The following is a 13,068-nucleotide window of genomic DNA, read 5'->3' as shown; positions in this document are numbered from 1 at the left end:
CACCTCTCAGAAGATTCTTATTAAAAGCCAAATACCACAACCAAGTTTGACTCATGATCAGTAAAAGCTGACTGTTTCCAGGACTCCCTTCCTCTTTCATTTTTAGCTAAGCTGCTAGGTGTTGGGGTATCATGGGAGTAATATTTGTTATCATTTATTTTGCATCCGCCACGTGCCAGGCTGTGATAAACATGTTACGTTCACCTTCGTGTTCAATAATCATGACAACCACCTGCAGGGGGCGCTGCTCTCATCCACCTTCCGTGAATGGGGATCCGGGGCTCTGAGAAGTGAAGGTATTTGCCCACGGTCTCACGGAGCCCATACCGGAGCCTGGGCCTGGGTTTCCATAGCGGCCATTCCTCCTTCCAGACCTGCACTTCTCCCAGGCCAGGTGTGATAACCCAGCCCCGTGGACTCCTCCTTTCACCTTGAAATGCCCTTCAAGATCCCACATCCTAAAGAAGCCAGGGTGTGGGGTCAGACATCCTGAGCCCAGAAGGGGGAAGATGCTTACAAAGGGAAAGCAGCTTCTGTCTTCCTCCCTTTCACAAGGCAGAAGCAGGGAGGAGGGAGCCCTCCTGGCCGGGGAACAGTGGCTCACATAGCAGGAGCCCACGTCTGAGTGGCCGGCGCTCTCGTCAGCACTTTCCGTGCTCTAACTCAGCGGACCTCACAGCATCCGCGCGGTAGGAACAGTCAGCACCTGCCTTATCTGGAGAAATGTGGGCACAAAGGTGGACCGCCAGCCCAAGGTTGCCCAGATCTGGGATATGAACACAAGAAGGTTCCAGAGCCAACTCTTAGAAATGCAGCCACCTTTTTACTATTTCTCCCTTTTCCATAGGATAAAACTCTAACTCCTGACCTGGCATTCAGGCCTTTCCCAATCTAACACGAAGGTCCTCTTCCAACTCTGCACACTGTATCATCGCCTCCATCAAACCCCACTCTGCTTCCGCCATCCTGGAGGATGCGCCCCATCCTGGTCAGCATGAAACATTTGGACTTCTCTCCTGGGCCCAGGGAGGACATATGGATGAACAAAGTATAATCCCTGGTGTCTAAGAGCTTGTTGGGAAACACAGAGCAGTACACAGTTAACTAGGTCACCGGGCAGGACGCCCAGAGTTCTAGGGAGAAAAACACCTGACATGCTAGGAGAGCAGAGAAAACAGACCATTAGTTTTCTGACTCTTAGGGCTTCATCAAGGAAGTGGCTTCCTGTTGGCCTTGAAGGTTGATGAGGATTTTGACATGCAGAAAAGGGGAAATGAGCGGCATTTCAGAGCAAAGCCCCGGAGGCCCAAGCGTACAGTCCACTTAAGGAAGTGCAGACTGTCTGTGGTTGTGAGTGTAGGGGCATCCTAATTCGTTGCACTTACAGGTAGAGAGGGGGTCAAGTTGAGGTTGGCTGCATTTTACTTCCTTAGGCAGCCTTCACATTCAGTCTGTTTTAGCCTGAAATTTACAGTCTGAATTAAAAAGAAAAGAGCATATGAAGAAGCCAGGATGGGCAAGAGAGCAAAGTAAACCACCTGGCATGTCTTGGTGACCCGTGTGCAGCCTAGCCTGAGTGCCCGGGGTAGGGGCAGTTAGAAAAGAGGGGCGTCATGTATTGGTCCCAATGGAGTGTTTCTTACCAGAATAGTGGTTCACCAGGTCCTCCAGGCACTGGAAGGTGAGTCTTGGGGAAATGTAATACCAGTTGTTTGGCAGACGGAAGATGCGGTAATGCTTCACCTGCCGGTGTCTAACCGAGAGCGAATAAAAACCTGCAGGAAGTGAAGAACGAGTCAGTGGCATTCCATGTGTCCCCACCCAAGGGCCGCCAGCTAAGGAGCCCACCACCGCTGAGGCAGAGAGACCTTCTCAGCCTTGTGATATGATGGTGGTACCCAGACACATGCTTTTGTGTTTTGAGCAACGGCTGCTCAAACCCTGTCTGCTTGGTTGTAGCTCACTCTTTAGAGACCCCAGGAGCATAGTATTTGAGCAGCCCAGTTGCATTAACCTTGTTGCAATGCTGGTGTTCAAATGCAAGGAATAAGTCTTTGCTTTGTGAGTTACCATTCTGGGGGCTTCCACATCCTTTTGTGGGTCCTTAGACCAAATGAAATGACTAGAGTTGGATTGCATCCTGTACATCCCGGATCTGCGGTCATTCTTGAGTCTTTCCCAAGTTCACACTCCAAGGTATTTGTGCTGTCGTTTTCCTCCATCACACAGTTGAGGGGCCCTTACAGTTATGCCCCCTTTTCCTGGTCCGTTTTGCCTCTGACTTATGCTTGGTGTTCTCAGAAATTTAGGAACTGTGGCAGTTAAGACATTTTTCTGAGTATTCCTAGGCAACATGAAATGTGTTTTGTCTCCTTCAGCACCATGAGAGTAATGACCCAAGATGGGTTAATCAGAGTAGAACTTTGGGTGAGCACCTGCCACTACCTCTCTTAGCCTCGACTTCCCCAAATGGAAAGTGAGAGAATTGAGCTTAGGTCATGTTTAAGAGTCCTTCCTGCTCTGTCTTCTGAGGTTTGAGGAGTGAAAAGGCTGGCGAAGCAGTGAGATGGAGGGGCACTTGTACTTGCTGAGTTTTTGCTGCATGTGCTGGGCTGGGTACTGAGCTATTCCATAGCAACGTCTCTGATGATTCTCAGAAAGACTCTGGGAGGTATTGTTCTCAAATACTATATAGACGGAGAGACTGAGGCTCGAGCACTGCGTGAAATAGCCTGAGGCACACAGCTTGGAAGTGGCAGCCCCACTTTGTCCCCCTAGAGCAGGCCTGCGAGCATTCTGGCGGGCGTCCCTCGCCGCTCTGTCCCAGGCCCGCCCTGTGAGTCAGTTCAGCCTGTGTCTTCCGGTAATGTCAGCAGGGACTGGAAGTATGGTGAGTAGGTCAAGGGTAGCAGGTGGAAACTTAAGAGAACTTTGCATACCCAAGGGAGCAGGGCCTGGGCCCCCCACCTGGGCCCCAGCTCGGCCGCAGCTCGGCCTGATTATTTTTAGATCAGCTCTGGCAACTCACACTGGGTCCGTCCCCCGCCACGCCCCGGCCATGCCGGAGTCTGGGTCTCCTGCCTCGGGAGATCCCTGGGACCTGCACAGGAAGTTTTGCCTTTGCTTTGCTTTTGCTCTTACCCGGCTTATTCAGGTTTTGGAGAGAAAAGCTGTTCCTGGCTTTTTTTAAAATTTTAATCCACATATATGTGGTCCCTGCTTCCCCAAAGGAAAGCTGGTGCCCATTTTGGTGGAGGGCTCCATCCGGCACCAGGTAGCTCTGGTGCTTAATAAGTGCACGGGAAATAGTCTCACATACCACATTTTCTCTTCTTTGATAGCGAACGTACAGGAAGCAGGCTAAGACCTTGAAAGTATTTTCTATATTTAAGAAGTTAATATCAATTCTCAGTTAGCCTGAGTAAGCCCAGGCTATTAATGTTTTGCTTCTGCGAGCTTAAGTGTATACGCCATTCCAGACACCTGCCAAGTATTTTCCTATTATTAATCCCATGTTATAAAGCAGGTAACTTAGGCTTAGAGAGAAGAGGTGACTTCTTAGTAATTCACGCAGGCTAAACTAGAGTTCGGGACCCTTGCTTCGAACCATGACGAAGCCCGGCTATTTCTTTTTCACTGAATTATTTAGTGCGTAGGATGTATGAAAATTAAAACAGTGAAGGTCATGGTGAATCTGCTGGTCCCGATTCTCTAAGCTGCCTGATTTCATTGTAGGGCACAGCCAGGACTAAGAATGAAGGTCTGCTGTGTAGTAAGAACACAACAGGTCTGCCAGGCCTGCTGTGGGTCAGAGCCTGCGCCAGCGACGCCCCCCCCCCCGCCCCGCCCCAGGTCACTGCCCCCGGCTTGGCTTCGGTGCTGGCCGCACTGATGGTGTGTGGGCTGTTGAGAGCTCACCGCGCCGGAGTGATTTGCATGCCTCATAGGAGGAGGGAACCTGAGCCAGGTAGTGAATGAGTCAGCCCGGAGCAAAGCCTGCATGCCTGACCCACGTACGGAAAGATGAATTGGAGGCTGCTCACCTCTCTTGGTCTCACTCTCCCTGATCATGAAGGAGCCGATCTTCGTGTCTGGCAGCTGCAGCAGCTCCTCAGCTTTGTCTCTGCCCAGCCCCTCAAACAGCCAGCTGGGGAGAAGAAAGACAGCCATGAGTATCCTGAATACACCCTCCCCCAAGAAAGACAGGAGGGATGCAGAAATGATCCAGGTCCAGCTAATATAAAACCCTCTGTTGGAATTAAAAAAAAAAAAAGAGCAAGGCAATCAACAGTTCATTCATTCATTTAATCTTTCAAATAAAATTCCCAAGTACACACTGCAAGCCAGGTGTTACATTGGATAATTAGGACAGAGAGATGCACAAAGCATCTTTCTTATCCTGTTTCTCAAATGCCAGCTGCATTGTGCCCATTCCGTATTATATAAAAGCATCCTAAAATGTGATAAGGGACCTATTTGGTAGTTTATTTAATGTCTATGTCCCTGATACTCTGACTACCCGGCTCCTCCACCCATGGGGGCAGGGACTGTGTCTGTCGTTTGAGGTTTTGCCTTTGTGTCCAGGTTATCAAGCTTGGTATATATCTGTGAGTGAATGAATGAATGAACATGAGAAAGGAAGGAAAGAAGGAAGGGAGGGAGGGAGGAAGGAAGGAAGGAAGGAAGGAAGGGAGGGGGAAGGAGAGAGGGAGGAAAGAAAAAAGAAAAAAATGGTGGTGCCTAATTTTACCACGTGATGCCCCACCTTGCATTCATTCTATTTCCTCCTTGTCTTCTCTTTTCAAGATATTTTAAACTCAGTTGTCATTGCATGATGCATTTCCATACGTTTCTTGCTTTTTTTTCACTTAACAATTAAAAAAAGCAGTTGTAATACTGTAGTCCAGCTTTTCAATGTAATGTTCACCTTCCAGAGGAGAGTGGGCACTTTGAATACGCTTTAGAAAGCAGCTCGGGACACAAAGGAATCTGTGTTCTAAAGGGAAGGGCCCTTCTCGTTTTTCAGACCAGGCTGGGCCAGATCTCAGCGTGGAAGGAAATGCTGTTAGCAGCTGGCTGGTGTGTACTCGGAAGCAATTGTACATCCTTTTTTAACTGACTCTGTTTCAATGAACGTGCCCTGGCTTTCAATCACACGTCTGGATGAGTGCATGCTGTGACCAATATTAACACTCTGCTGTTTCTCACTCTTTAACATTCCCTGTGGCATGAAAGCGGGCCATTGACGGGGCTGGCTGAGGGCTCCTGAAGCACCGTGTGTGAGAAGACATGCAGGCATAACATCCCATACCGTTTATTTATGTACTGGTCTCCAAGAAAGATTTTGTTACTAAGATCATGATGACACCATATTCGGCCAAATACTTCAACTATTCCCTTAGGTCTCCATAGTATATGGCATATTAATTATTGCAGCATACATGACATTCATCCTTTCAAGTCCTTACATGAAATTCCACTTATGAATATGAAGACAATAAAACAATGACAGTAACAACAGCCATGCATGAATACTAATTATCGGCCACATACCATATGAAGCACTTGAAATCTAAGCCTCATATTAACCCCCTACGACAGGTAGTATTATCTCTCTTTCACCGATGAGGATACTGCAGGTCAGAGCGATTAAGTAATTTATCCAAGTTACCCACGTTGCAACTTATAGAGCTAGAATTGAGATGCATTTTTCGAATTCCATAACCGCTATGCTGCAACGCCTCTCTTCCTGTTATATATTTTAAGAACATTTATTGCATCTGCTAGATTGGAAGTGCTATAGTGTCAGGATTACATCTTATTCATCTGGGTTCCTCACTCCCTGCTCCTGCCAGCATTCAGCGCCACATCTTCAACATGAAGGTATCCATGCACGATTGCTAAGTGAATGGATGGATCAATGACACACAGCTGATGAGAAGAGTTCCATGACTCACTTCTCTTTCAGAACATAACTCTCATAGTAGCTACTGCCCCACCTCCGCTCAGCTTCGTCATCCTAAGCACAGAGCCAATTTTGGGTATTCATCATCAAAATCAGTAACACTGCAATGAATTGCGCTGAATTCTATGCTTCAAATATTCAGGCAGTTTGCTCTGCTTCCCCAGGTGAGCAGGTGGCATGCAGAGTCCTTCTCTGACTGTAAGGAAGTTATTTCTGGATCCCTCAAATGGAAAGTGGAGTTCCCTTCTCCCTTCCTATATGCCAAGGTCTTGCCTTGGTAGCTCGACAGATGAGGAGACTGTGGCTCAAGGAGGTTAAGGAAGTTTTGCGAGGCCCCACCAAGGAAGCAGGGCTGAGACACACCTGTCCTGGCCTGGATGTGCTGGCCACCAGGGCCACCCGTCATGTCACAACTGCAGAGGAAAGCAACATCCTTGCTTTCTCATCTGCTGTGCCCAATTATTTAAAGGGTCTCCTTTTCTGCTTGACTTCTCCATTTGTCAGGTTGGGTACGTAAGCATTTTTGTCAGAGCCTGTTCTCTGTGTTCTGGATATGATTTGGTAAGAATGTAGCTACTACGTATTGAGTGCTGATGGTAAAGCCAGGCATGGTTTCAAGAGATCTCCATGTATTATCCTATCTCATTTTCCTAACAACCCTAGACTTTGGTCCCATTACTGTATATTATTATTCCTATCATTCTATACTATGATCTCTATTTGACGCGTGAGGAAAGGAAACTGATTCTTAGAATGTTGAACAACTTGCCCACTGTCACACAGCCAGTAAGTGACAGAGGCAGGGTTTGAACTTAGACTGACTTTTGGCTGCTGCATCCTGTGGTCACAGTTCCTGAATCCTTATTGCTACAGGAACACCGCATTAGAGCTGCAAGGTCCATCATTTGTCTTACTATTGAGGAAATCGAGTCTCAGAGAGGGGAAGGTTAGCCCAAGGTCGCACCATTCCTTAGGGACTGAGCTGAGAGTAGAAGTGACCCTCTCGAACCAATACTTTCCTTTCCACTGTCCCAGGCTGGGATCTCTCTATGCAGATGTCTGAGTCACTTGCATAAAGATTATGCTTTATTGATGCTATTTTGGAAATGTACTCACCCATGGTAAACTCTGGCCACACATATTCCAGGAATGTAGCTCTCTCGACCAGTGCTAAGGGAAATGGCTTTCCACCAGCCCCCTTCACTAGAAGGACAAGAACAAATAAAAAAGAGTGAATAGGGGAGTGTCAAAGTGAATGAACGAATGAAGAGAGTAATCAGATTTAACCTGGGATACATTGGGATGTTCCTTTTTTAAGGTCTGTCAATGGCCATGTTAACTGGAATTTCTCCCTATGAAAATTTAGTTTTTAAGTGTATCTCCCCCATTCTGAGCTAACAGGAAATCTTCCCACAAGTTGGCAATAGCCACCTTTCAGGGATGAGCAGATGATGTTTCCAGCTGATCTTCCACAGTTGGAGGCTTTTTAAAAATAAATGTTTGCTATGCTGAAATAGACCCTGAGATTTAACCAAGATAGTTTCACATGTCTACATCAATGAGGATCTAAATGAAAGGTGCTCAGAGCCCCTATTTCTTTTATAGCCTATTTTAAATCATGGAGAGACAACAGGCTAGAAGGCAATACCTTTCTGTTTATCATCAGAAGTTTTTTTCAGACCTCTGTGTCCTCTTTCTGAGTCTGCACTAATATATAATATCAACCCTGTCTGTGTCTGGGAGATGAGGCCAACATAAGAAGAAGTCGTTGGATCATAAAGCGCCTCAAAAGCCAAGTTAAGGAATTAAATTTTATCCATCAGGCAATGGGGAGCCATGGAAGGCTCTAGAGTACTGGCAGCACTAAGGAGGATTAAGCATTAAGGCCTGTTGTATGGGCCAAATTTCTCACCTCACAACAGGACCAGGGCCCATGTGGAAATGGACAGCTATAGCTAAAATCTAATGATTCCCACCAAAATCGAGTTCTTCTTTTGGGGGCTTTGTAGAAGTTTTGGAAAGCTCACTCACTCAGAAATCACACGCAGTTTCTCCCCACGGCGGAATATCGGGGGGCTGATGTCAGGAGACGGGTAGTCACTCAGCACAGCCAGGAAGTCGCTGTCCAGTCCTGGGGAAACAAAGGCAAAGGGGATGTAGAGGCAGAGGTAAGATCTTCCTGGGGACTTTTCAGCTAAAGACACTTGATTGTTTTGAAACAGCAATTTTCAGCTGATCCTCCTCTCTTCAGGGATGGTGAGACAGGATGCTTGAAGGAACCCAGAGGGTCAGGTGACCTACTCTCATGATCAAGCCTGCCCTGGCCCTGACGTTCTCATCTGAGAAATGGGAATCCAGAGGTCCTTGAGCTGAGGTCATAAGATCTGACTCCATGGTCCGCCCCTGTGTCTACTGATCCATATAATCTTGGGCAAGTCCTAGAATGCCTCCTAGCCTTGATTTTCCCATCTTTAAAATGGGGCTAATAATACCTCTTTCCAGGATTTTTTTTATGAGATAAGATGAAAGTATGTAGCAGCAGCCATGAATAATGAGATGCTGTGAAAACATCCCATCTTATTACCATCACCTCAGGTACCCTCCTTGGGGCTTGTGGGCCCCATGTCTGCAACGTATCAGGGTTGGGGTGTTGGGCTTAGGCTCTGTGAGTTCTGAGGACCCACCAGGGTCAGGAGATATTAACTCTGAAGCTCAACAAAGCCCTTCTTCCTTGTAGAATGGAAGGTACCGTGTCGGGAATCTACTTAATAGGGACTTTTGCTGGGGAGGGAAGGTGAAAGAAATATTAAGTACTCATCATACACATGTTGAAAGTAATTCTGGTGAAGTTTTGAAAAGGAAAGCATGCTCTCTCGTTCATTCTGGTTCAGGTGACTACAGCTTACTGTAGACCACAGATAAAGAGATAGCATGAGAGGTCACGTTCTGACACTAAACAAAGCCTTGTTTCACAGCCTTAGTGATTTGCCGTAATTCGGATCCCTTAGCTGCAGGGGAATATCGGGCTATGTCTCTGGGGAAATAGCATATCCTACAAATTGGCAAATTCAGTCACTGTTTGCTGGGATGTTGCGTTGATCAGTCTGTCTGCTTGCTGGGCATCTGAACTCAAAATTCTGGGTAACATACCATTTATTCATTCATTTGCCAGTTATTTATTGAGCACCTACTGTAGGCCAAGCATGGCAAACAAAGCAAGCCAAGTCTCCCTGCTGTCACGGAGCTCACATTCTAGAGAATAGGCCACTAATGGGGGCAGGGGTCATTCCCCGCCCCCTTCACCCCAGCCAGCACTTGGGCACCTCAGGCTTGGTGGCCACTTTCTAGGATCCAGACACCCTCATGCGGGACCTCTAGCCCCTGCCCCTTAGAGCCCACATGTCCTGTAGTCTCCAACTCACATGTCCCCTATCAGACTAAGTCGAAAGAGAGCTTAAGTATGAGGATGAATAAGAATAAATGAGAAACGAGTGATCACCATGGAAGAGCGCACTCAGACAGATTGTTCACTTGGGGAAGCTGAGTCACAGGCAGTGAGATGGAAATCAAGTGATTCACGGTGGCCACAGTCAGTGAAAGCAGGGAGGGCTCATGAGAAGGAGTGGAGGCGCCGGGGAAGGGCTGACAGTGAGGCCTCTGACCTTCCCTGAGCCTGTGCGGAGGCCTCCCCACACTCTGCTTTGCTATAAAAAGAGTTCTTCCCTTGTGTAGCTCTGGCCCAGTCCAATAATTAGAGGTGGCACTGCAGTTGGGCTTGAAGCCCGGAGTCCTGAGTTTTAATAAGGGATGGGTCCAGACTTGGTGGGACACGAAGCCTATACACATTTGGAGGTCCTCTTTAAGAAAAAGAGCACGAAATTGCAGATACGGTGTTAGGTAGGGGCCCTAGGAAGGTGCTGGGCAGTGAGTGGGTTTGACCAGCTGCCCGGTAAATCGGCCCCGGTTCTGAGGCTGATTTGCCACTCTGAGAGTGGACCCATTTTCCCCTCTGAGGTGTGGGTTAGTCTGGGAAATGAGGGGTTGGAAAATGCTTTCATGATGGAAATCTGTCCTTCCTGGACTAATTGCTCCCAAATATGAAAGGACCAGTTAGTAACATGGTCTCCACTGCCTCTGAAGCTGTGAGATAGGCCATTGTATGCTTTTCTCAGCCAGCCAGGTTCCCTCATCCTCAGAGCCTGTGAACAGTCTGTTCCCTCTGCCTGAACTACACTCTGCTGTCCCCTTTCTCATCCTTCCCACCTCTATCAACTCAGAAGTCACCTCCCAGAGGGGAGGCTGGTCTGATGCTCCGGAGAGGCCCAGCCCTCCTCTTGTACCCCCTCTTGGGCCCTGGGCTTTTCCTTGGAGGCAATTAGCCAGGGTTGTGTGTGTTTTTGCATTTGTGTGGCTATCAGGGAATGGCTGTGAACCTCAGGAGGAGCTGTCTTGTGGCCCCTAGCCCAGCACCGGTCCTGTCCCACCCAGAATGCCCAAGGCAGGTTTACCAAATGAAGAGGTCCCCATGCTACTAGGACCTTGGAAAGTGCTACTGGGCTAAGGTTTTAAAGGGTCCAGGAGAAGGGAACCTGATCTGCAGCAGGCAGCCTGGGGTGGGGAGGTCATCACAGAACCAGCCCCTTTTGAAAAACAAGTGTGGAAATGAGAGGCACAGCATTTATCTGTGCCGATAATGGAAACTTGAAACACGTTGTGTGTCTACAAGAGGGGCTGGGCCTTTGATCTCTGATTCAAGAGTAAGGCTGTGAAACAGAACAACCGTCTTTTCATAATGCTAAAAACAGAAACAAAAACAAAATCCCATTATAAAAAAATTGTTTCAATCGGGGAAAACAGGCTTAAGGGGCTGGAGAGTTTCAATTTTACAATAACAGAGTTGTGTTTCCTATGGAATTTTCGTAATAATGATTTTTTTTATAGCTATGACACAAACATTGCTGAGAAAATCTTGCAACGGAGCTTCCGCTTCAAGGTTATGGCCTTTGCGTGGTCATTTGCCAGGGATTTCAGGTCCATCCCTATCACTTTTTTCCCCAGCATTGGAAAAACAGAAGGCAAAGTCAGTGGAAGATAGAAAGTTCAGTTTGTACTTTTGTGGGAAGGGCGGCCATTCTAAGCAAGGTCGGGGGCCAGGATCCCAGCTAAGTCTTCCCTGAGCTTAGGTCCCTACGGTGAAATAAACACAAGATAGGAAGTTTAAGTTCGCTCATAAAGTTCAAACACACTATTATGGACTTCTGGAGCCCCTGGCTTTGTGGAGAGCAGAGCTTTTGAATTAAGTCAGATAAATGAGTGATACAGGGAAGCGGAGCTCAGAGGAAGCAGATGGGATTATGGCAGACTCAAGATAAGGAAACAGATTAAGTGAAGAATAGTGTGCAGGGCAGACAAAAGAGAATCCAGGGAGAATTTTCGGGAGAGAGAACCGGCTTTGAAATAAATCAGGCCTGGCTTGAATTCCACCTCCTCAACTTAATTGTTCTGCGAGTTGGAGAAAGATTTATTTTTAACCAATCTGAGCTTGATTTCTTCATGTATAAAACTGGGAAATATCAAAATGGGCTTCATCTGATTGGGTTAGGATTCATGAGGAAGTGTCTGTATAGAGCCTGCCTCAATCAGTGGCAGCTGGTATCATGTTTATGGCACGGGGTAGGGTTATCATGCCGTAATCCAGGCCAGTCTCAGCCAGTAGTGTTCTAAATTCTGAAAAGCCTCTAGTCCCATAAATTTGAAAATATTCTTATCTTCTAAAAACAAACTCCGTTTGCTGAGAACAGAAGATGAAATTCAAGAGACCAAATATTGGTGATAGCTCAACTCGGAAATGAATCAGATTGAACACTCTGCACAAAAGTGTAAAATAGGAAATGAATCCAAAAAAGGAAGGAGACTGAGGCAGAGCTTACTAGCCACAAATATTACGTGGTCAAAAGAGGACAGGCCCTTTTTCTGCATTATTATTCCTTAGAGTAGTATTATCATTTCTTTTAAAATGCTGAAAACCTTTTAGTAGATCCCATTTATAACCATCTTGCAAAAGCAGCCATTCTTTACTTCCTTTGCTCCAATACAATGCTGTGGAACATATATTCTTATTTAAAGGGTGAAGGAACCAAGGCTTGGGGGCATGTTAGGAAAACGTCTGGGGGAGAGCATGAGGGTTTCCAAGCTCACAGTCGGGTGCCTAAGCCACTCAGGCCTTTTTGAGACGTAGTTACCAGGCTCTTCCCAGTTGATCTTGACCCCTGACAGACTGAGACAAAGGCTGATGTGAGGGAGCCTTCAGAGCTGGCACAAGGAGCTCAGTGCCGCCGGCAGGAGAGGAGTAACCAACCCAGTGAGTTCAGCTTCTGCTTTTGCATTTCCTTGAGTCATGCTCAAACTCACGGCCTCGGGAGGGGTGAAAGCAGACCTTACTTTTAGTATCTTTTACTGGAAATACACCCCCCACCCCCCAAACACACACCGAAACAATAAGACAGGGCTAGGCAGACTGGCCTGATAGAAGATCTACTGAGTTCTCTTGGTTACCACGCACCATTTGTACCTGTGGGTCCTGTATTACGGGCTGGAAAGTGAGACCCAGTGGCCCAGAAAGCTCTTGGCTTCTCCATCACTCAGATGGGGCAGAATGGGACTGAGCAGACCTCTCAGACAGTACAGCCAGGTGGAGAGTCTTGCCAAGAACACACAACCAGTAAGTTGAGGGCCTCATTTTGGAACCAGGTAACCTATCAGCAGAGGACGCAGACTCCGTTCTTGATGACCTGGTCTTCTCCTGGTCACAACTGAGTACCACCTGCACTACCACTTACTTAATAGCATTTCTCTTCATGTTAAATTCAGTTTCAAAAAACCTTTAGTCCCCTCCTAAGCAATGTGAAATCAGGGGTTTGATGGACTAATCATAATTTGTATGGTATCCGTTAAGTATACAAACGTTGTACATTCAATATAAACGTTGAATTATCATGTTGCACCTAAAGCCATAGTATGTACCAGCAGTGGGGTAAGTGAGACCGGATGGGAAACCTGCATCTAGTCAAAGATCTGACACGGTTCCCGTCTGTGTCCCTCAC

The 13,068-nt window shown here is 47.1% G+C and overlaps 2 protein-coding genes across 4 annotated transcripts in view; one reads left to right on the top strand and one right to left on the bottom strand.

Annotated features, from left to right (window-relative positions):
• The window catches only part of TG (thyroglobulin), a 242,487-nt gene that overhangs the window by 156,962 nt on the left and 72,457 nt on the right, over positions 1–13,068 (top strand). The gene's annotated exons all lie outside the window — the stretch shown is intronic.
• SLA (Src like adaptor) overlaps positions 1–13,068 on the bottom strand; it is an 83,687-nt gene that overhangs the window by 5,340 nt on the left and 65,279 nt on the right. For all 3 annotated transcript variants that reach the window (XM_067711215.1, XM_067711214.1, XM_067711216.1), the window contains 4 exons: positions 7,997–8,096; positions 7,082–7,168; positions 4,044–4,147; positions 1,644–1,775 (listed from right to left, as the gene is read on the bottom strand). In XM_067711215.1, the coding sequence (XP_067567316.1) occupies positions 1,644–1,775; positions 4,044–4,147; positions 7,082–7,168; positions 7,997–8,096 (423 nt within the window). The remainder of the gene's footprint in view (positions 1–1,643; positions 1,776–4,043; positions 4,148–7,081; positions 7,169–7,996; positions 8,097–13,068) is intronic.

The sequence above is a fragment of the Pseudorca crassidens genome, chromosome 17 (genome assembly GCF_039906515.1).
Source record: "Pseudorca crassidens isolate mPseCra1 chromosome 17, mPseCra1.hap1, whole genome shotgun sequence".
Lineage (NCBI taxonomy): Eukaryota > Metazoa > Chordata > Mammalia > Artiodactyla > Delphinidae > Pseudorca > Pseudorca crassidens.
The sequence above is the reverse complement of the archived record's forward strand: the minus strand, read 5'-3'. Positions and strand labels throughout refer to the sequence as shown.